Source organism: Taeniopygia guttata, chromosome 12, assembly GCF_048771995.1.
Source record: "Taeniopygia guttata chromosome 12, bTaeGut7.mat, whole genome shotgun sequence".
NCBI lineage: Eukaryota > Metazoa > Chordata > Aves > Passeriformes > Estrildidae > Taeniopygia > Taeniopygia guttata.
This window is the reverse complement of record NC_133037.1, coordinates 387,025-409,550: the sequence shown is the minus strand read 5'-3', so window position 1 is coordinate 409,550 and position 22,526 is coordinate 387,025. Positions and strand designations below refer to the sequence as shown.

The 22,526-nt window shown below is 51.3% G+C and overlaps 4 protein-coding genes across 8 annotated transcripts in view; 3 read left to right on the top strand and 1 right to left on the bottom strand.

Annotated features, from left to right (window-relative positions):
- IFT122 (intraflagellar transport 122) overlaps window positions 1-4,900 on the top strand; it is a 30,368-nt gene extending 25,468 nt beyond the window's left edge. Inside the window, exons 24-29 of one of the 4 annotated variants that reach the window (XM_072934813.1) lie at window positions 329-494; window positions 1,466-1,577; window positions 1,979-2,107; window positions 2,929-3,008; window positions 3,569-3,793; window positions 4,468-4,900. In XM_072934813.1, coding sequence (XP_072790914.1) covers window positions 329-494; window positions 1,466-1,577; window positions 1,979-2,107; window positions 2,929-3,008; window positions 3,569-3,793; window positions 4,468-4,557 — 802 coding nt within the window. In that variant the 3' untranslated portion in view covers window positions 4,558-4,900. The remainder of the gene's footprint in view (window positions 1-328; window positions 495-1,465; window positions 1,578-1,978; window positions 2,108-2,928; window positions 3,009-3,568; window positions 3,794-4,467) is intronic. The other 3 variants (XM_030283477.4, XM_030283476.4, XM_072934814.1) reach the window with 3 other exon arrangements.
- A 3,584-nt stretch (window positions 4,901-8,484) lies between these two features.
- On the top strand, window positions 8,485-11,260 carry RHO (rhodopsin). Its single transcript, NM_001076695.1, is given in 5 exon segments — window positions 8,485-8,874; window positions 9,803-9,971; window positions 10,086-10,251; window positions 10,493-10,732; window positions 11,126-11,260. Coding segments are annotated over 5 exon segments (1,056 nt in total). The 5' UTR covers window positions 8,485-8,513; the 3' UTR covers window positions 11,246-11,260.
- A 2,417-nt stretch (window positions 11,261-13,677) lies between these two features.
- Window positions 13,678-15,190, top strand: H1-8 (H1.8 linker histone). Its single transcript, XM_072934821.1, has 4 exons — window positions 13,678-14,023; window positions 14,104-14,236; window positions 14,314-14,345; window positions 14,395-15,190. Exons 1-4 carry the CDS (start codon window positions 13,745-13,747, stop codon window positions 14,836-14,838), a joined length of 888 nt encoding a protein of 295 aa, XP_072790922.1. The 5' UTR covers window positions 13,678-13,744; the 3' UTR covers window positions 14,839-15,190.
- Window positions 15,191-16,579: 1,389 nt separating this feature from the next.
- PLXND1 (plexin D1) overlaps window positions 16,580-22,526 on the bottom strand; it is a 70,407-nt gene continuing 64,460 nt past the window's right edge. For both annotated transcript variants that reach the window (XM_030283480.4, XM_030283481.4), the window contains exons 34-36: window positions 20,527-20,667; window positions 19,667-19,741; window positions 16,580-19,038 (exon numbers count right to left, since the gene is read on the bottom strand). In XM_030283480.4, the coding sequence (XP_030139340.4) occupies window positions 18,922-19,038; window positions 19,667-19,741; window positions 20,527-20,667 (333 nt within the window). In that variant the 3' untranslated portion in view covers window positions 16,580-18,921. The remainder of the gene's footprint in view (window positions 19,039-19,666; window positions 19,742-20,526; window positions 20,668-22,526) is intronic.

Below are 22,526 nucleotides of genomic sequence, written 5' to 3'. Positions count from 1 at the left end.
CTTACACTGTAAAAAATGTTTTGATTTTGGTCTTTTTGTGGCTAGGGGAAAATGCATGCACCCCAAAATTACTGAAATATTGTAAATGGAGCCATAGCAGTGTTTACGTAGGGTCAGTTCCTTACCTTGCTAATAATTGCCCACAAATATTTTGATAGTCCTTTCACATGTGTTTGTAAATGAAATTCTGTAAATAGATTTCTCTGGTTAAAGCCTGTTTGAAGTCCTGGTGTTGGATATGCTTCATTGCACAGCTTCTGTGATTAGAAAGAGTATTGCATTTTTTCATAAATGCTGTATGTATTTTTATTCCTTAATTAAATTATAGCAATACATTATTGGCCCTGGCAAAGCAGAGTAAAGCTCTTGGTGCATATAAATTGGCTCGTCATGCCTATGACAAGCTGCAGGGACTGCAGATCCCAGACAGGTTCCAGAAATCTGTTGAGCTGGGCAGCCTGACAATCCGATCCAAGCCATTCCATGACAGTGAAGTAAGCTGTAATGTGTTTCATGTTAATCATTAATATGTGGTCTAATCGTAGAATATGAGTTCCTGTGTGCACAAAACAATCTGAAATATATTATGCATGGCTCTGTGATATAATTATATTTCTGCTGGAAACACAGTCCTTTTATTGTTATTCTTCAAGTCAGACTTCCTTCTGCTCCTGAGAGCAAATTAAAATCAGCCCTCTCTTTGTGGGCAGCTTCCATCCTCCCTCTCCTCTCTTGCAGTCACCTTCCTCACTGCCTATTAATTCTTCCAAGCCCTTTTCTCCCCAGTTCACATGCTATTGTTCCACAGCCTTTGTCTCTCTCTCCAGCTGGAGGTCACTTTCATTTGTCCCACTCCTAACACTCTTCCCCTCCTCCCTCCATCCCTTCAGTGACCTTCCTTCCGTAAATCTTACTTTAACACCTTTTCTTCTTTCACTGAAGTCTGGCTTTCTGCAGTTTTCTATAAAGCCATGTCTCAGATAGTACTCACTAAAAATAAATTGCATTGTACCAGTGAACATACACCTGGCCTCCTGAAATAATAGAAACACACCCTTTAAGAACTGCCTAAAATAACTTGGCTCTTGAAAAGAGATTAATTAATTGGAGAACCTAAATTTGATCAAATCTTAGAGCAAAAAACTTTGCTTCAGTAAACTTCTCTTCAGCTTCTTTTGTCCCTGTGTATTTGATGCAGGATTCTGCTTCTGTTACTGCAGAGGCAAGGTGGAAATTTAATTGTTAAAGTGGTGAAGACAGCTATTTTTAATGGGAAAACTTGCTGTTTGTTAAAAAGGGAAAGCATTTTCAGATTTTGAAGGGTCTGATTTCACAGCAGTGCTTCTTCAGACTGGTGCTGGTGTTGTGTCGGTGTTGTCAGCTGGAGGGGCCCTTTTTTAATTGAAAACAAAGAGCTGAGGATGTGCCGGTTTGTGGTTACCGTGCTCTCAATCTGTCTTTTCAGGAGCTCGTGCCCCTGTGTTACAGGTGCTCCACCAACAACCCCTTGCTGAATAACCTGGGGAACGTCTGCATCAACTGCAGGCAGCCTTTCGTCTTCTCGGCCTCCTCCTACGGTGCGTTGGGATGTCGGGTTTGCTCGTGCTTTGCAAGTAGATAAATGTTAACAGACTAGGTTAGTGCTCATTTCTTCTTTCTGCAGCGCTGTTTGGCCAAACAAATGTTCCTTTACTGTTGTTAAGTTTGACCAAGCAGGGGTTGTTGGCTTTCACTGCAGAGTAGCAGCACAGCATTGTTGTGTTGCCAGATGCTGAAAAGCCTCTAGTGTTCTGTGGAAGTGAACACAACCCTTTCAGAAGTTCGGGGGGTTTGGTTTATTTCAAGTTTTATTTTATTTAACTTGTTTCTTGGGAGAAGGTGGGCAGAACACCACTAACGTGAAGGAGCACAGTATCTGCTATGAGGCATTTCCTGAGTTCCTGCAGGTCAAACACTTCCTGCCTTTCCCACCTTTTAGAGGTGCTGCATCTGGTGGAGTTCTATTTGGAAGATGGCATCACGGATGAAGAAGCTGTAGCTCTCATTGATCTCGAAGCTCCAAGAGCGAGTAAAAGAGAGGATAAATGGCAAGAGATGATGACTGACCGTATCCTTTTGATTAGAATTGGTTTCCTTTTCTTAGGGAATAATTAAACAGTTTAGAGTTTATTTTTCCCTTAGGTTTAAACCTTTCTGTCATATGACTGATGTAAGTACAATTGCATCTTGTTTCTTTGTCGTGAGTATAACAACAAACATATGGATCAACTAAACCTAATATTGTCAAGACGCTTTTCCATCAGGACAGTTTATTTATAATCCTGGCAATGTTTGTTTTTAACAGTGGAATGCCATGCTTTACCTATTCTGTGTGAACTGCTTCCTGACAAGGATGAAGGGAATATGGAGTGTGTTGATTCCCATAACAGCTTCTTTTAGAGGCTACCTTCTCCTAAGCCAAGGGAAGTAGCACTTCACAACTGTTCCTGTTGAGATTTGTTTGGATTTGTTTGGAATTCTTTGGCATCCAGAGCTCCCAGTTGCTGTTGGGGTTATAGAATATGAGATGTAGAGTAATGCACAACACACAAACTCTGACTAAAGCTGCCCAAAATTGTAATTTCAATAGATTGCTTCCTTTGCTCTGTCATCTGTGGAAGGGTAAGAGCTGATGTCATGCCTGGCTGTGGTCAGTCTGTTCTGGCTGTTCTACAGCAGCTGCAGTGATAAACTTCCCCAGTCACTGGAAATCCCAGCAAGGCCTTCTTGGTATTTTTTGTAATGAACTGAGGACTGTCACAGTTTGAGATACTCTGAAGCAGCTAGAGTCCTGCTGGGGTGCTCTCATACTGATTCCATCAGTGCTGGCTATGGCAAGCAGAGTCAGTTTTACAGGAATTCTTGTCCTTCCTTAAGACATGCAACCAGATGCTCAGAGTTTGAGGCTTGATGACAGGACAGATACTGTTGAGGATAATGATCCCTTTACAGCAAAACTCAGCTTTGAGGTAAGAACTGTACCTATGTCTACCAATAGAAAATTTTTAATAGAAAAAAAAATTTTAGTAGAAAATTTTACTTTACAAAGTCACACTTCTGGTGTGTATGTGGTACAAAGAGAGCTGCAGAGCAGGGGACTGGGCAGGGCTGTCACTTGAGAGGGAAATGGGCTAACGAGTTAACTCCTCCCTTAAGAACACAACCAAAGTCCCTCAAAGCAAGGAAACAAACCAGTAAAACCCACTCAAACCTCTTTCAAACAAACAGAAAAACACAAACCTCACAAAACAACGATTTAAAACCAAACACTCCTGAAATTTTGTTTCCTCACGGTGCACTTGTATAGCAGCAGCACACCTGTAGGGCAGGCCTTGCTGCAGGGTTTCATAGAGACTGTGAGCGTGGCTGTTATTTGCCACGTTTATTTATAAGGAGTTAAAGAGATAAGGGAAGCTGACTGGAAACAGATGTGGCTGGATGCTGCTGTTGCTGGAGGTTTTGATAAAACTGACAGGGAGCTTGGTGCATTAGCTTCTTCTACTGAATTTTACTTGGCTCCTTCTAACAGCTTGGGAAGCCGAGAGGGCGGCGGGTTGCAGTGGGTAACAGCAGTCCTTGCTCTGTGCAGCAGGGAGGCTCCGAGTTCGTGCCGGTGGTGGTGAGCCGCGCCGTGCTGCGCTCCATGAGCCGCCGGGACGTGCTGGTCAAGCGCTGGCCGCGGCCGCTGCGCTGGCAGTACTACCGCTCGCTGCTGCCCGACGCCTCCATCACCATGTGCCCCTCCTGCTTCCAGGTACTGCTTCACGGAGAGCTTTGCACAGGAACACAAAACCCCAGCCAGACCTGATGGGTGAAACAGTGCTAACCACTGAAACCTCATACTCTTAAAAGTACTCCGCAAATTCTGGAATGAGGTAGAGGCAGAGCAGTGAAAGCCCAGCTCTGAGCTGAGTGATAGACAGGGGAACAGCTGCCTTGGGAGACTTGGCTACAGCTGAATTTGAGAAGTTGCCCTGACAGCAAGTCAGAGCCTCTTGAGCAAGCCTTGGCTGACCAACAGAAGCTGATTTGTATTTATTTCCTTTTGCTCTGTCTCTCTGACTTGCGGCCTAGTCTAGCAATGAAAACCAGTGACTTGTGGTTCAGTCCTGCTCCTGCCTTGCTCAGAAATGACTTTTTGAACTGTTGGAATTCAGCCATGTTTGCTTACTCAACTGCCTAATTGTCCATCCTTTTGCAGAAGTAGTTAGCAGGTTTGTGCCTTCTCAGCAGCCTTGGCAGAGGTCTGTGAAGTGCTTGCTGCTGTGTTCCAGGCTGTAGCTCTCAGGTGATTGAAACCAAGAGGACCAGTTCTCTGTGTTGGTAGTTCCAGAATATCTGTGCTATTGAGCAGCCATTGAACTCAGGTTGCATTTTCTTTGGTCAGGGTACAGGCTAACTTGTTTTAAATCTGTTCCTAATTAACAGATGTTTCACACAGAAGACTATGAGCTCCTCATACTCCAGCATAATTGTTGTCCATTCTGTCGGCGGAAAGTAGATGAGTCAAACCAATGAAGAAAACCAGTCTTTTACCTCAACAACAGACTCCCCTGTTGGCTTGGCAAAACCCTTCTTAGATCTCTAGAGCTTTCCTAATAACTTAGTTATCTTGTCTCATTTTGTATGTAAGAGTGGAACCAAGTTGAAGAATTGTAACTATTTTTTTAAATTAAAATGTCTGTTTTTTGTGAATGTGCTCTGCATTTTCCAGGCAATCAGCTGAAGTGCCACAGAATTTTATAGGAACATTTCTAGAATCAAGTTCAGCCTTCAAGTAATTGGTTTTACTCCAGATTGTGCTCCTTAACATACACCAGTTATTGACATATTTTCAAATAAAGGGGACTATTTTTCACTATTTATTGTCTCATAATTTGCTATAATACTCATGCTTCTGATCGGGAATTTCTTTTTCCTTTCTATTCCATTTAGGCAAGAACAGCATTTAGAGTTCCACTACTCTTGGCACTGGCGGCATCTCAGAGCCACCTTGGGGCAGGCGGTGGATGAATCTGTGTGGAGTTCACCTGGGTGAAGTGCATCATGTGAGGCTGTGCACACCTGAGCTCCGTGCTGCTGCCATGGAGGGCTGTGCCAAGGGATGCTGAGCAGGGTGTCCCCAGCATCGTGTCAGTCCTGGGCCAAGCGTGAGCTCTGTGAGCACGTGGCAGGAGGCAGACCCGCTGCTCTCTGCTGCAGCCTCTTCTGGAGGCACGAGACATGGGGGCAGCAGTCCCAGGCAGCACCTGAGCCCCTCACTCTCCCTGCAGGACTGGGCAGGAAGTAGGAGAGCAAAGGCCAAGAAACTCCTGTGTTGAAATAAAGACAGTTTGATAGCTGCAGCACAGCTCTGCATGCAAGCAAAGCAAAGCAAGAAGGCATTTATTCCCTGCTTCCTGGAGAGCAGGGCTCAGCGTGAGTAACTGTCACTTGGGAAGGCAAACACCAAACACAATCCTCCCTTCCTCCCCCTTTCCCTGAGCTTTTATTTTGGAGCACAACATCATCTGGAGTGGCACAGCCCTTTGGCCAGCTGTCCCAGGTCTGTCCCTCTGTTCCCAGCCCTGCTCTGGCCTGTGGCTGAGGGCCAGGGCGGGCGGAATGGAGCCCGCAGTGCTCCGGCCCAGCTGCACAGCGGTGTCTTCCCAGTGCTGGGTTAGACACCAGCACTCAGCACCCCTCATTGCTGGGCGGGAGGTGACTCTGTGCCCGTGACACCGGTGTGCCCCTGGCAGGGACTCTCACAGGATGGCCAGGGTCATTCCCCGCCGCAGGAAGATTCACAGGTTACCTACCTGAATCAGGGTCGTTCCCAGCTTGGCTGGAGCTGGGAAGTGGTGCGTCTCTTGACTTCAGTCTGGTATAAGCTGTGCCCGTGTTGCCACGAGTTCTGTTGTGATGGCAGCCTGTCTGTCCCAGCCTGCCTCTACCCTGAGTGGGAAAGGACACGAGCAACTGGCTGAGGTGGTCGGTGCTGGCAGGGCAGCTCCCATGGGAGCAGCACTTTGCACGTGAAACGGGATGTCTGCTCAAGTTCCTCTGGAAAAGGAGACTCTGAAATCACACAATCGAGTTTCTGAGTCCCTCAGTGGTTCCTGACCAAGTTTGCTTGATTTACCACTTTAAAAACATTCTGTTCTAATTACAGCTCGTCTGCTTTCTGACTCAGCTGTCACTGTTTGCAGTGAAGACTCTGCTGTTGACATGGGTAAACAATGCTGTTTGAGACGGGAGCCAGGGTGGGATTCAGCTCCTTCTGGAACTGAGCTGGCTGTGTAGAGCCAGTGGGAATGAAAAATTATAAAACTTAAGAGAAAGGGTTTGCTGTGACACAAAGACAAAATGGACCAAGACAAAATGGACCAATTTTTTTTTAAACAACTCTGTGAATATAGTCTAGCTTTGAAAAGCATTTTGGGCTTTTCTGGGCTTTTCTGCATGTCTCATACGTACATGATGAAAGTGTTCTAGTCCGGGCTGCCCTGTGCCGTGGAGCCCACCAGCTGGCTTCATGCTGAGGAGTCCCTGGAGGTGCAAGAGGTCCCAGCACAGCACTTTGGTTGGAAGTTGTGAGCAATTTGCCCTGTTCCTCTATCTCTCAGCTGCCTGCCTGTCCCACTGCTGCATCCAGTGGTGACGCACGCCAGCCCTAAGCTCTGCACAGCAGCTGCTACCTCAGCAGTGGCTTATTGCATCAGCTTAAAGTGTTTTAGGAAATAAACCTTTAATCCCTGTGTGCCCAGGTACAAGTGTAAAGAGCTGCATTTGCAGTTAGAAAGTGGCACTGCTCTGGCCTTGGAAACAAGTGTGAGAAATTAATTGAGAGGGATTTAGGGTGAACAGAGTGTGTGTGAGGACCTGGTGTTTTCATGTTAAGGTGAAGGAAGAGCTTTGGGACTGTCCAGAGACTGTGGCCTGCATTGGGTGTCCAGCAGGGTCTGCCCTAATCCATGGTGCCAGACTTCAGCTCCTTCCACCTTCCCCACTTAGAGGGCAGGTTTCCCAGCTTGGTCTCTGCTCTAAGGAAACTACAGTGCTTTGTGCTTTTTTCCATTAAACTTATTTCTGAACTAACTTACAAGGAACATTGGTGAAAACTAGGCTAGAAGTGGAGGAAGTTTTTTAAGGCCAAGAGGACATGAACTTCTGCCTACCTTACAGCCATGAGCTCCAGCAGCTCTGGTTCGTCCTCCTGTACTGGATGAGGCCCTCGTGTTCACCTGCTCCTGGCTGTGAGGAGCGCTCAGCTCAGCCCTCAATGCAGCCAAAACAGCAAGGGGAGGTGGGGGCTCAGCTCCCTTCCAGCCACCATCACCTACAAAGGGGCAGGGCAGAGTCTCTCTTTGTGCTCACCTCCTCTATGTTTTGTCCCACTGCCTCTGAAAAATTAAGACGATAACTCAGCTGTGTAACTCAGCTTCTGGTTGGCACAAGCAATGTTTCAAGCACAACTGAGTGCACAGAGTGGTGAGTCAGAGAGACATAGAGGGCACAGAAGGCTCCAACAATAGCCTTCCCTGTGGAGTTTGATAATTACGCAAGGTTTGAGGAGACTGAGGTTGTCTGTCAACCAGTATATGAAGCTGAGTGCTGGCTTCAGCTCTGAATGTCCCATCAGTGCCCTGGTCCAGCAGCCTTCTCAGCGCCATTGCAGAATGATTCCAGTCCAGGACAGATGGACCAGGTTATTTATTAGCTGTTACCAATGGAGTTGGCATGACCCAATCAGATACAAAGGCACAGAGAAGATGTCACAAGTGGTAACCTGCAAGTAGGCCAGGTGTTTCATGGGGCTTGTCAAACCTCCAGAGCCAGATCCTGAGTAGAGAGGTGGCTGGAGCTTGTGGAAGAAGGTTTGGTCATGCTGCCTTCTGCAGCCTCCCACAGGGACTGGCAGTATGTGGGGATGGCTCTCCAGTGGGGACTGGCTGGTCTCACAGATCCGCATTCCCCTTGTGAGAATGGGACAGGGACACTCCTCTGTCACTGAGGGACCACACCATGCTTGCCCAGCCAGGCCACCATTTGCAGCCCCCAAACCCACAGTCCTGGAGTTTGAACCACACATGTTCCTCCTGTTAGTGGGGAAGGGAAAGGAAGAGCGAAGCTGTGGAAATTAATGGTGCGGTGCAGAGCTACCACTTTATATATGTGACCATGAGCTGTGGTCTCCAACAGTGACAGCGTTGGCCAGAAACTGGTGTCACCTTAACACCTTCCCAGGAAAGCCAATTAGCCTGGGATGATTATGATTAATAATTCTCTAAACCCTAATCGTGCTGACACCAGTGCCAGGAGCTTACCCCAGGGGCGCTTTATAAGAGGTGCCCTGTGGGGAAGAGTGTAACTGGTTCTCCTTGGGGTAACAGTGAAGGCTGAGAGGTGGCAGGAGCTCCATTTCAGGGGAAATTTTCCCCTTGCACAAAAGAACTCCCAGATTAAGAGCAAAAAGCGCCTCACAAACTGCAACCATGAACGGGACAGAAGGCCAAGACTTCTACGTGCCCATGTCCAACAAGACCGGGGTGGTGCGGAGCCCCTTTGAGTACCCCCAGTATTACCTGGCTGAGCCTTGGAAGTTCTCAGCGCTGGCTGCCTACATGTTCATGCTGATTCTGCTCGGCTTCCCCATCAACTTCCTCACGCTGTACGTCACCATCCAGCACAAGAAGCTGCGGACACCTCTAAACTACATCCTTCTGAACCTGGCTGTCGCCGACCTCTTCATGGTATTCGGAGGTTTCACCACCACTATGTACACCTCCATGAATGGGTACTTTGTCTTTGGAGTAACAGGGTGCTACATTGAAGGCTTCTTTGCCACACTGGGCGGTAAGTTTTCCAAATATTCAAATGTCTTCTGTCAGGAATTTCCCTGGATTTTAGTAGTGGGAGGGAAAACACAGATGATCTTGGAAAAATATGGTACCTGTAACATCCTTGACCTGCTGATGTGCTGATGTGGATTGAGGCCATTTGCCCTGTTTCTGGGTAGGAGCTGAAGAAAGTGACAAGTGACACTTTAAAAAAAAAACACTTTATTTTGAGAGCCACCTGCTCAGTATCCTGAGAACCACAATGCAGCAATGAAAAGCAGCCAATATCAGATTTTGCAGTTGTTGGATTTGTGCATCTCCTCGGCTCACTTTCTGACTCGAGAGATGACAATTTTGTTCCTCCTATTTTGCAGGGCTGAATCTGCCATTGGCTGTGGTGTGGTGCATGTTGTTACAGGCAAGCACAGCTGGCTCTCCTCCCCATGCCAGCCTGGTATGGAACCAAAGAGATGTTAAACAGAAATTGTGTGTCTAAAAATGTCCTCCTCCATTTGTCTCAGCCTTCAGCCACAGCTACTGTTTTACTGGTTTGGTCCTTGTGGCACAAGTTTCCTGGGAAGCTGAGGGTACTGAGAGGAAGTCCTGGGCTCATGGGCGCTTGCTGCATTTCAGAGTGTGACTGCAGGCTTGCAGGTGCAGATGCTGTCTGGGATGAATGGTGGGATCAGCCATGAATCTCGAAACACTGCAGTAAAGTGGTTCCTGTGGGTCAGCAGTACAGAGAGAAGGGGTCTTCTCACACTGTCCTACTACATCTGGCCTTGACCATTCTTCATTTATCTTTCTGAACTCTTGGCAGAGATTAAGCTTCTGCCAGAGGTCCTCAGGAACATCAGTCTGAGGAGGCCTCATGCTGCCATCAGGGTGGTTTCTTTTCCTGCTCAAAGTCCCCGTGTCCCTTTCTGTCCCTCTTCCTGGTGCAGGTGAAATTGCTCTCTGGTCACTGGTGGTCCTGGCTATCGAAAGATACGTAGTGGTCTGCAAGCCCATGAGCAACTTCCGCTTCGGGGAGAACCATGCCATCATGGGTGTTGCCTTCTCCTGGATCATGGCCTTGGCGTGTGCAGCTCCCCCACTTTTTGGCTGGTCCAGGTAGGGAGGGCAACAGACCCAGTGTCAGGGGTATGGGAGCCTGGCTGGTGGCTCAACTGTGGCTTCCAGCCAGTCTCCTCTGCTGGGTGCTGACCTGCTGGGCTCACCTTGCAGGTACATCCCCGAGGGCATGCAATGTTCGTGCGGGATTGACTACTACACTCTGAAGCCAGAGGTCAACAACGAATCTTTTGTCATCTACATGTTTGTGGTTCACTTCATGATCCCGCTGTCGATCATTTTCTTCTGCTATGGGAACCTGGTTTGCACTGTCAAGGAGGTGGGTACCCATCAGATGAATGGCCAGTAGTGCTACCCCTGTTCCCAGTACTGGGAAGGGGCCCACACCAGGTTCAAGAATGGTGCCAGGGAGGGTCCTCCAGGGGCCAGCCTGGCCATCCATGACAAGGGAAATAGCAAACTCCAGATGTGCAGCTTGACTGCTGAGAGCCCTGACCCTGTGTCCCTGCTGGTGCAGCACCCACTGGCTCCATCGTATTTCCGTTCCTTTCTGCCCGCAGGCTGCCGCCCAGCAGCAGGAGTCTGCCACCACCCAGAAGGCAGAGAAAGAAGTGACTCGCATGGTCATCATCATGGTCATCGCCTTCCTGATCTGCTGGGTCCCCTATGCCAGCGTTGCGTTCTACATCTTCACCAACCAGGGCTCAGACTTTGGGCCCATCTTCATGACCATCCCGGCGTTCTTTGCCAAGAGCTCAGCCATCTACAACCCTGTCATCTACATCGTAATGAACAAACAGGTAACTTGCAGGGTGCCAGGAAACCCCTCTTTTGTGTTTCTCTTTTTAACAGCTGGCAGAGAGTTACAGCGTCTCAGGGTGCCAGTGGTCTGGAGCAGGGATTGTTTCCAGGAGTTCTAGTCCTGGCACATGGGGCTGTGCAGCTCATCCTTGGTGTTGCATAAAGCTCACAAATGCAGGGCCATTCCACCTGAAATAATGCAGGTGCCAGGATGATGGAGGAGTCATGATGGGAGCAGGCAGGGCTGGCAGTAGATGGGGTGGGCAGCAGACAGTGGGGCAGGAGACTCCACATAGGCATAGTTCTTCCTGCACCACAGTACTGCTGGGCTTCAAGACAGCTCTGCAGCTAGAGCTGCATGGTGGCTCACCCTGGACTTCCCTCTCTCCCAGTTCCGTAACTGCATGATCACAACCCTCTGCTGCGGCAAGAACCCACTGGGTGACGAGGACACATCTGCTGGCAAGACAGAGACCTCCTCCGTTTCCACCAGCCAGGTCTCTCCTGCATAGGCCCCCTGGGAGCAGCAGTCCCTGGGTGCTGCCCTGGCAGCACAAACTTAACCCCACCGCCACCACCACCTGCCCCTGCTTCACCATGGCCAAGGCCCTGTGGGGCGGCTCCTCGCTCCTGGCTCTAGGAACCCTGGGAACAAGGCTGAAAATGTGTACACATGTTTTGTAATTAAAATGCAAAGGCTTAGCTCATCTGGCATAAATCCATGCATTTCTGTTGACTTGCTGAGACCTCGTGCCCCTTCTCTGAGTGCAGACTGGGTTGGAGAGCTCTGCCATCCTGGGCCATGGCAGAGCTGTCCTTGCCTCCCTCAAACCACCCTGACGCCCCAGCCGGGGACCAGGGCATGTTCTGCATCTGCTGCTGCTGGGGCCAGAGCTGGGGCCAGAGCTGGGGCCACTTTCTGGTCCTTTTGTCAGAGATGGATCCTAGCCAGTGCTGCCAGTCGCTCAGCCCCATCACACTCTCTGCCCAGAGCACGTTTGGCTGCTGCAAAGTGCCCTGGCTCTGGCCCTGTCCCATCTGCCAGAAGTCCTGGGAGGCACCATGATTCCTGCAGGGGGATGGGACAGATAGCGGTGCCGGGTCCTGCCTGGCGGGCAGCTGGCACGGAGGGCCATGCCAGCACGGCACAGCCGTGTGCGGCCGCAGCTCTCCGGGACAGCTCTGTGCTCAGTCCTCCAGCGCTGGTGCAGCAGCACATGAATGGTGTTTGCACCCTCAGCAGCAACTCTGCTCCATGTTCCCCAGCACCCCTTCCCCACACTCCTACCTCTCTTTCTTAGGCATCTTTGGACCCCTAGGGCCAAGCCCCCAGCAAGGTTGCCCGTGCCCCTCCCCATTTTGGCTGTGGTCAGTTTGGCCTCGGCCCAACAGGAGGTTTTGGGCAGCTCTGGTGCTCTGAGGCCTGCGGGGCCAGGGCTGATCTCCCTCCACGCCGCAGCAGGCAGGACCCAGCAGCATATGGCTCAGAGATGCCGACATATGTTCGAAGCACTACAAGATGGCTTATTGCAATTGTAGCCGTGTTCTTCATTTTTATTTTTAGTTCAGTTATACAAATAAGATGTTTTTCTCACTGTTTGGTGTTATCAACATTTGAAACTATTTTTGTACATTATTATCCCCTCTGATTTCTAATCCTATGCAGCTTTGCAAGGACTAATAGGGAATGTATAGAGCCCACGCAAGTTAAACCCTTAATAAAGAGCAATTTGCAAGTACAATTCTCTCATTATTTTTTTATCTATACTTCTGCATATTCAGTGAAATCTAAAGATTAGAGTTTTATGAATAATTCAGTGTTTAGGCTGATGTCTGATTCATGCTCTTCAAATCTGGGAGGTGGTTTTGGAGGGAAGAGGAGGAAGGATTTAGTGTTTATTTGCTGTCCGTGAGGCTGTGCTCCACAGGAGTGTGGTGATGCCTGGCACTGTGGTTCTCCCACCCATGGAGGACCAGCCCTGGCCTGAAGCCTGCAGGTTGTCCCCACACTGTGACACCTGTGGCTGCTGCTGGTGGCGTAGGGGAAAGCAAGGGTTTGGGGACATTTGCAGTGGGGACTGTTTCTACACCAAAGAGCCACTGGTGTTTTACTCACAAGCATAGGTGCCTGCATGGAGGGGTCATGGAAGTGATGTGGCTGCCCATGTCCAGGGCTGGGAGTGCTCTCCCCTGAACATGGGATTCAGTGGGTGAGGGCAAATTGTTGTCCTGCTTGTGACACCTGGGTATGCTGGGCGAGAGTTGCTCCTCCTGCCTCTCTTGGCTAACAAAGCAACTCTTAATTTTCCTCCTCTCACTTGTGAAATTTTCACCTCCCCCATCCCAGCACTATCCCATTTCCTAGTGAGGCCATACGTGGTAAGGCGGACAACACATCCCACCTTCACACTGGCCATGGGTTTGTGTGGCCCTCCTGTGCTCTGGGCTGGTTCCCTGTGCACCCTGCAGCAAGTGTTGTCAGCAAGCTGCAATCCCAGCACCCCAATACCCACCTTGCAGCAGGTAAACACCCTTTGTCTGCCTGTTCAGGGCACTCACCCTGCAAACTCCCATCTCTCATCCTTCTCCAAACTCTCTGCTTAGGTGTACCCCTTCTTCCTCCAGCCCCTCACAAAGCTTTGACAAAGGCTCTTCAGCCTCCAGACCCTGGCTTCCACCAGGGTTTCGACCACAGCAATTAGCAGCTGCCAACCAGCACCTGCAGCCAGGCTGCTCATCAGATAAATTGGATGGAGGTGAGCTTGGTAGGGCAGTAGGGTTTGTGCTGCTGTGAGTGGAGGTGCCTGTGACTGCCTGGATTTGTGCGCTGCTATGGAGCCCCAGCGGGGTAAGGAGTCTGCAAGTGCTGTGGGGTCCCTCAGAGCTGGAGCTTGGTTCATGCCCTGGGCTTGGGGGGGCTGCAGGGATGAGCAGGGTTGTGGCTGCTTGGCTTCTGGGGGCTTAGAGGCTGCTGGGGGTGTGAATGTCTCAGGACTGGACTTCAGTCCCAAATGGTCTCTCTTGTAGCAGCCACAGCTGCCGGCATCGCCCCGCACAGGCAGGCCCATCACCCTCCAACCCTGCAGATGGTCAAGGAGGCACTGCAGGCTCTCGATGAGAAGAAGGGTGCCTCTGCCATTGCCATCAGGCGTTTCATCCTGGCCAAGTACCCCACTGTGGACTCCATCCGCCTCAAGTACCTGCTGAAGCGGGCGCTGAGCAAGGGGCTGAGCTGCGGGGACCTGGTGCGGCACAACTCATCTTCTGTGGGGGCCACTGGCACCTTCAAGGTGAGCAAGGGCTGCTGGAGCCACAGGGCTGGGGACTGAGGTGCTGGCTGGCCCTGTTGACTCCCCTCTCTCACCTCCAGTTAGCACGCAGGAAATCAGGGCAGAAGCAGCAGCTGGGCCGGGCAGATCCTGACGGAGGACAGGCCTCAAATCCAGGGCAGAAAGGGACCGCCAAGGAGCCCCAGGCCCCGGTGGCAGGAGCACGACCGCGAGGTAAGGGGCTGTGGCTGCTGTGAACAAGCTGACGCTGCCTGGCCTCCCTAGACTCATCTGCTGCCCTTCCTCCACAGGTGCCGCCAAGAAGCAGCCGAAGGCGAAGCCCGTGAATGTGAGTCGGGGCCAGCAGCAGGGTTGGGTGGCTCGTGGCACAGCAACACCCTGAGGTGCTCTCTTCTCTCTCTCCCCTCCAGGCCCAGCCACGAGCAGCAGAGAAGCCCAGGAGCGACAGAGTGAAGCACCCCCAAACTGCTGACCAGCCCCGGGCTCGTGGCCCGGGGCCTTCAGGGGCCCCAAAAGCTGCCAGCCACCGCCAGGGCCCCCGAAAAGGACGCTCAGGACCCAGCACGGCTCGGGCTGCTGAGAACGCAGGAGGGAGAGATAGCGACAGTTCTGCAAGTGCGGCGGTGAAGGGGCCCAAGAAGGCCCCCAGGGGAAAGACCAAGGTGAAGGTGCCCAAGGAGGCACAGCAGGATGCCCCCAAGGCACAGGGAAGTCAAGGTCAGGCGAAGAAGCCCCGGGTGACTCCAGGAGCTGGGCAGGGGAAGGCCAGGATGAAGAAGGCAGCCTCTGTGGCTGCAGACAAAAAGGCTCCATAGGGAGCTTAGCCCTGCTTCAGCTGGCCCCAGGCCCTTGGGGTCTGTGCTGGTTTCAGTCCCTAGGACAGGTTTTAACTCTGTGTTCACCTCACCCTAATAAAGCTTCTTTACTTGCCTCATGGAATGGCATGACTATTGTGGGTCCCTGTCCCGGCACGTCCAGCTCTCAGTGCCAAAATCCCCCAGCCCTGTCTCAGCCCAACCAGCATGGTGGTGAGCTGATGCTGCAGGCAGCTGCCTTGCTGCCTTCCCTCAGGGAGAGGTTCTCTCTCTGTCCCCATGTGTCCCCAGCTGTGGTGCCAAGGGGCTGCTGGGCTTGGGTGCTGGGTGTGTGCAGGCTGAAGTGTGCCAGGTGATGGGCAGGGACCCTGAGACCCGTGGGACGCAGCATGGGGACATCCCCAGGAGCAGAGAAGCTCAGGTTGGCCGGTGCTGTTGTGGAGCCGTGGTGTCCAGCCCTCTGTTGTCCTGGCTGCCCTTGTGCTAATGCCTGGCTGAGCTGGGATTACAGGAGCACCAGGGTGGCAGGTCTGGGTGCGTGCCATGGGCAAGTGTCTCCCAGCAGAGGTGAAGCAGCCTGTGCTTTAGCTACAGTAAGAGGAAGACAGAGGTGTCTCAGGGCTCAGAAATCAAGTTTGGGGTGTTACTGTAGCCTCCAGTGCAGCTCGTGCTCTTATTACCAATCTATGGCACAGTTCCCACCTACAAACTTGTCTTGTGAGCTCCTGTGGGTCGGTGTATCACACTTCCATTTAATAGTTTCAATTGCCTGAATTTCTCTTGCTCTGCCCAGAGCGGGGCCCTTCTGAAGGTCATGCCGATTGTGTAAAGGGTTACAGTCCTCCTGGGTGGGAGAAAATAAGTGGAAGTAAAACTCTTTCTAAAGAGGATTTTGTTAATCTGCAACTGGCCTTGCCGTTGCCCTCCAAGGCTCCTGGCCTTGCTTTGGGGCTTAAGCAAGAGCTGAGCAAACTTCCCTTAAACTTCAGCCTTGACTGTGTTGATCATCTTTAATGGAACTGGAACTCATGTCCCCCCCCAGGGACAAGGTGGGGAATGTGGCAGCAGTAACTGAGTAGTGTTCACTGGATCCTCAGATGGGGGTGGCCTTACAGAGCACACTCACCCGTGTGGCAGTGTCCCCAACAGTGCCAGGCAGGGACTGTGTCCTCCCTCTCGCCAGCCACCAGGTGTGAAATGCAAAGCTCTCTTGCTTTGAGAGAGGCCAAATAATTTAATGGCTGTATTTAGCTTTGCAAAGAATCAGCTTCCTAGTGGAAGGAGAAAATCCCTCTGGTGTCTGGAAAGCACAGCTTTTACTAGGGCAGGGGGAAGATTTAGCAATGCCATGGTTATTAAGGGCCCTGGGCCACAGCTGGTGTTGGGGTGCTGAAGCTGCAGACCCAAGTCAGGTGCAGGGAGGCACCTGACAGAGGTGAGGTGCAAAATTGAGAATAGGTTGGCAGCAGCTGCTTCTGTGGGGTTACCAATCTTCATGTGCACAGTGCTGGTCAGTTCAGGTGCTGTTGTCCTCATGCCAATTGTCCCCTTCCCTGCTGGTCCAGGAAGGAACTGGGGCATTGGCTGTGGGAGTGGTGTGTGTGAGATGAGAGGTACAAACCTGTTCTCACTGGGCTGCTGACCCCACACATGGTGTGTCTTGCATGTGCAAAACTTGTCTGTGCAGGTGTCACCCACGTGTGTCCTCCCCGTGTGCTTGGCAGGAACTGCACTCCATAGGTTCAGCACCTTGTTTTATTACAAAGATAGGCTTTGCCAGGAGTCTGCCACTTCCACTACACAGCAGGTAAGGGCACTACACCCACAACACGTGCCAAAGTTTAAAAACACCTTACAAAGGGCTCGGAGGTTCAAGGCAACACTACAAACCCTCTGCTAAAGTTGTTCCTTTAAATGGTTGTAGCAACTACTTCTTTTTTTTTTTTTCTTTCCTTTTTTTTGGCTTTGGAAAAAAAAATTAAATAATAAAACAATAGCCCCAATACATGGCCCAGCCACAGCACCTGGAGGCAAACTCTACTTACTCACCTGTATCCTTTCCCTGTAACAAACAACATGGGGCTATAGCTCCATGGCCGTTTCCCTGCCTCCAGCCAAGCTCAACATTCTCTGCTACCTTGGTCCTTCTCACCCTGGCCTTTCTTGTGCTGGGCCTGCCTACATCTCTGGCAACTATTCACAGTTTCTAAAAGACAAAAACATCAAGAAATTTTTGTGAAATCACTTTCAAAATAAAATGTAGCCCAGCTACATTATTAGAGTTTCTATTCTGAAGCCACATCCTCAGCAAAGACATTGAGACCTCCACAGTGTAAGTACTTTTTCTGTAGTTCTCTTTAAAAAAACTCTGTTCTTCCCCTTTCCCTCCCCTCCCTCCCCACCTTTTAACATACTGGATAAAGTCTACTGTTTGTTTTAAAATAGATATCTATGTACACATACACAACTCTGATGTTCTGGTTTCTGACAAATGTGGCACTACTGGAAATGACGGCATGGAGGCCACCTGTCCGTGGCAGTGAATCACCCAGGGGTTTTGGTGGACAGCGTCATCCAAAGCCAGACTGCGCCCTAGCCAGCTGGATGACTACCAGAGGCTTCCCTTAGACCCTCCTGCAGTGAGGTAGTAACTGTGTTTTTTGCCGTATGGCGTTCCAGCCGTGGTGGCCACGCCGTGGGCAGGAGCCTTGCCCCGCAGGAATGCTGGTTTGGACGCGTGGCGCTGCCTGCGACCAGCCTCTGCGGGGGCCCGAGCGGTCACCGCTCCCCAGGCTGCAGGAGGGAGAACTGGCCACCAAGCTGGGTTGCCAGGGTGGCACTGGGGCGTCTAGTCCTGGGCAAGCTCCATTTGTCTGCCGCTGGGACCCTCTCAGTGACCCCAGCCTGAGCTGGGACTCTCTGCCTTAGTTGCAGCTCTGGGTGCTGGAGATGCCCCGCTGGCCTGTGTCACTGCTGGGCTGGCAGTGGTTGGGCCAGTCCCCTGCCCTAAGGGCTGAAAGCAGGCTGGCCATGCAGTGTCCTGGCTGCTCTCAGGTGCCAGCCACAGGGCTGGGCCCAAAGCACGCAGAACAAGCCGCTTTAGGCGACACCTCTGCAGGACTGGCCTGATGTTTGGTGATGGTCACAGGGAGAGGCAGAGACAATGCTACCTGGTGTTTGCCCTGCATGTGGCTTGAGGCCACTGTCAGAGGCTGTCAGCAGGCCCCACGGGCACAAACAGGCTGAGGTGCCACGGACACACGGAGCCAGCGTGGCGGGCAGGTCCTTCCCCGCCCGCTGCACCCCGGCTGGTGCAATGTCCACCTCCCTGCTGCGCTCCAGCCACGCACGAGACACGAGAGCCCAGGAAAGGCAGAACAGCCCTTCCCATGAGCACAGACTGGGCTCCCTGCAGCTCCCAAACAGCTGTCTCCGCTTGGGATAAAGTGCTTCCACCTTGCCTTAGCTGCTTGGGAGGCAACGGCTTTGTCTCAACCTCGAGTTCCCTGTGTTGCCCAAGTCTCAAATGGAGGAGTGGTTATGTTTACACATACAGTACAAAAATTAAAAGGCACAAATATACACAGAATGCAGCAGATAGTGAACAGCTGATAAGAGTCCCTGATGCTGGAAAAACAAGGATGTTGGAGGGATGGAGTGGGAGCTCAGGCTGTGATGGTCTTTGCTGTCTGTAGTTGTTACTCCCTGAGGTGACCCTTCTGCTTTGTGTCTGTTGTTCCAGCCTCTGCAGCCCCGTCCCAAGGAACCACGCACCAGGGATGCACGGAGTGCTGACGGCTCGGGTGCTGACCAAGGGGAAAGTGGTGAACTGAGCTTGCCACAAGGGTCATGCCTCCATTTCTGGCTGGCAACAGCAAATAAATTATGGGTGCCACAGTGCAGACCAGAAGAGTTTTAGCTGCTCGGAAAGGTGTCTTGTGGCTTCTGGTGAAGTGAGGCAAACTTGTAGCCACGGCCAGGCCCACCCCCTCCACCAGGCTGGTCTGAGTATGACCAAGGTAAGCCTGCGGCTGAAGGCGGCACTGTGCTGCAAGAAAGGTCACTTCTAGGGCTGCAGCCAGCCTAGGCTTCACTGCAGGACTCATAGATGTTGTCCTCCATGAGAGCAATCACTTGCTCAAATTTGTGCTGGAGCTGAGTGCGCTTTGTCGTGGGGTTTGCGTCCAGGGCGGCCACGATCTGTGGGAGACACAGGCAGGCAGGGTGCTGAGGCAGTGTGGGGTGCCCACCTGCCAGCCCAGCTCACCCCACCAGACCTTTGGAGCCTAAATTCCAGCCAGAGCTCCAAAGGTGAGAGCCCACCCAGCCCCACAGCCCCTGTGCTCACACCCCTGGCACTCCTGCTCTCCTAGGGTCCCTGGTCAGGGCTCAGAGTGGAGTGATATCGGACAAAAATGCACTGCTGTAATAGAGCTGAGGGCACAGCACCAGCCCACAGGTTGCAGGGGGGCAGGAGCCAGCCAGGGCCATTGCCTCAGTGGGGCAGGGACAGCGGGTGCAAGTTAATCTGGGGGTGAACCTTATCTGCATGTTTTGCTCTCTGAAAGGGTCTATACATCTGGCAGCCCTCCTTCAGCCCAGCTAAATGCCATTAAGACCAGGTGGGAATAGCCAGCCTTCTCTTCCAAGAAGATGCCAGCCAAGGGACAGAGAGTAGGTGCATCTATTACATATGTACTGTAATTATGCACACCCCAGCAATCCTGTTCTGTGGGACTGGATACAGGTGTGTGCCTGCAGGGTTACTGCAGCGATAGTTCTCCCTTACCAGGCAGGCCAGAGCCCATGTGCTGTAAAACCCACTCACCTGGGAGCGGTATCTCTTGGCGTATTTGTATATCTCAGCCATGGCGACGTTGGTGTTGAACTCATTTCGGTATTTCTTTATAAAGACAGAAAAGAGAGGGGAGAATATTAGCAGGATGGAGCATGTGAGTTCTACCCAGTCAGCAGGCACTGACTACAGTAAAAGCAGGTTGTGCCTGACTTTATTTGGTACAGCTGGATTTTTAAGGAAGGTGCATTTGCTCACATCAGGATGGGTCTTGGTCTTTTCAAAGCCAGCTGTAAATATCCATGCTGGGCAGCACTGCATATCCCTCTGTGCCCAAAGCCATTTCACAGGAGGGGGCAGTGCACCAGCTGCACTGCAGAATATCAATAGAAAAATCCTGCTTGGTGCCCAAAGCTAAAACACCCTGGGGAGAAGGTTTGATTTTGAGGAAACTATGGTGCATCACTGGCAGGACTCTGATCTGGAATGTGGCTGCCAGCTCTTGAGGCTGGTACCAGGGCTAGCTGTCCCTGAGAGTTGCACCTGGGAGCCAGCTGGCTGGGTGGCTGCAGGACTGCAGACTTGTCCAAACTTCCTGGCTTTTTGGCACTGAATTTTGCTCTCAGCTCCCAGTGGTGCCAGAGCTAGTTAGGCTCAAGCAAACTCATGGGTGTTTACTGCAGCTCTGGCAGTAATTGAAGATGCTTGGAATTAGGTCAGATGAAGTTTCTGTGTGGAAGTTTCAGGCAAAATATCCTTTCTTGTGTGCTCCTTCCAGCATCTAAGCAGCAGTTGATTGCAGCCTATGTGCACTCCCTGCTCCAGGGAATGCAGGCTCCATCCAGCAGGACTCTGAGCCTGCAGGCTCAGCCCCATCCTCTCCACCCACTTACCCGTGACTCCTCGGCAAGGTGGGCGTTCATCTCCTGCTCGCTCAGAGGGGGCATGTCGTGGATTTGCTTGTAGTATCTCTGCACTATCTTCCGGTACTCGGGGATCTCCTTGGCATACAGCAACTTGTTGGTCGGGGAGTCCTAGAGCGAGGGTGAGACACCAAACTCAGGCACTGGGCTGTTCCCAGCTGAAAATGTTATCCCGTTCTCAGAGCAAAGCACTGACACCAGATGGGGACCTCAGCTGCAGCTGGGTGCAGGGAACAGCTCTGCCTTTGGTCCCAGCTGTCACCGGGGAGGAGTGCGGTGCCGGACAGCGCTGAGGCACGGAACAGCTCATGGCAGAGGGACTGAGACACACCAAGGATCTGTGGATGGGCATCGTGTGCCTGTGGAGACACCACCATCCTGCTGCCCTTGCATGAGCTGAACATCCATCAGCTCAGTGCTGGAGAAGGGGGTGATGGATGTGTGTTTTAGTTTGCAGCAAGCACAGGCTAAAAGCATGCCCAGGGTCAGGCAGGGTGGCTTACTGCCAGGGGATACTCTGCAGGTGAGGTAGCACACCTGTACCAGATCAAACACTTGGGCTCTGTGGTGCTGTGTGGAAATTGGCAAAAAGGGAAGGGCTTCTGCCCGTAGCTGCTGGGGTTTCTTGAGCAGCCACATTGATTTAAGCTAAAGAACAAAGCTATCTTACAAGTTGAACTTTGTCAGCTGAAATGTTTTTGGATTTTTCATGTAGCTTTGATTTATTTTGCATTGGCTAATCCAGCCTGCCTGGCCTAAATTGAGTGCACGTAAAGTAATTAACAGAGAATACTGAATTCTCTTGATTAATGTCAGCTTGGAGACAGCAGCCTTAACCTCCCAGCCACACAACAGAGTTCTACCAGTGGAGGCACAACCCTGCTGCCCTCCTTGCAAACATGGCATGAATAATTTTAACCTCAAGGCAATCCTGCCCTCCTGATTTCATTACCCCAGGAATGAACTTGGCTGACTAGCCTCGTGTTGCATCCCCAAGCAGAACAGCCCCAGGTTTGGGGACACCAAAGAGAGTGAGATCACCGTGTCTTGTGTCCTGCGTGGCACTGCTTGCCAGTGCTCTGTCAGGTGGAGAGGAGAGGGGACCTGCTGTTGGCAGGGAGTGGTGGGTTCTGCCCACGGGCAGCATACTTGGCTCTGTCAGGCAGGAACAGGGGAGCCCAGGGCGACTCCAATCTGCTGTTGCAATCTGTAGCTTGGCTAATGCTGCAGGGGAAACAGGAAACGGGCACCAGATCCCACAGCAGTTTATTTTCAAACCCAGTGACAAGGCATTGTGAGACTATGGCCAACTTACAGAGTCTGCTCATAGCATTATTTTCTTTCCTTGGAAACGCAAAGGAAACCATGCTGCCTTTTCTAAGTTAGTTTTTAATTTGTGTCTGATTTGTCTCTATGATGAAGAGATGGGCATTGGTTTCTTAACTGCTTGTGCACTGTGGATGTATGGACTGAGTCTGCTCTCACATTTGCAGTATCGAGAGCAACGTGCTGAAACCAAGGGAAGAATCCAGTCTGGAAAATGCTCAGTGATACACTGCGTGTACATGCAAGCTGATTTTTATGCTGAGAATTTATTCTTCCCACATTACTCAACAATTCATTCACTTATACTATTGTATTCCAGAAAAGTGTTTCCATCTGCTGTTTGACTCCAGCTGACCCCTCTTCCCCTCATCTGCCACTTGACAAGGACAAATTGTAGGTGTTTCATAACACATGCAAAAAAAAAGACCATAACCCAAACAAACAAAAAATCAAGCACTCATTAGATCTTCCTCCAGCATTAACCTCTCCCAACAAAGGCTTCCTGCAGCTCTGGGGCTGGGGGTGTAGCGCCCAGCCCCTCACCTCAGGGTGTCCCCCAAGTCACACACACTGTCACCACCAGCCTCTGGGGTGGGCGGGCAGTGGGGGAGATTTACAGCATTTCTTAGTAAAACTTTCTTATG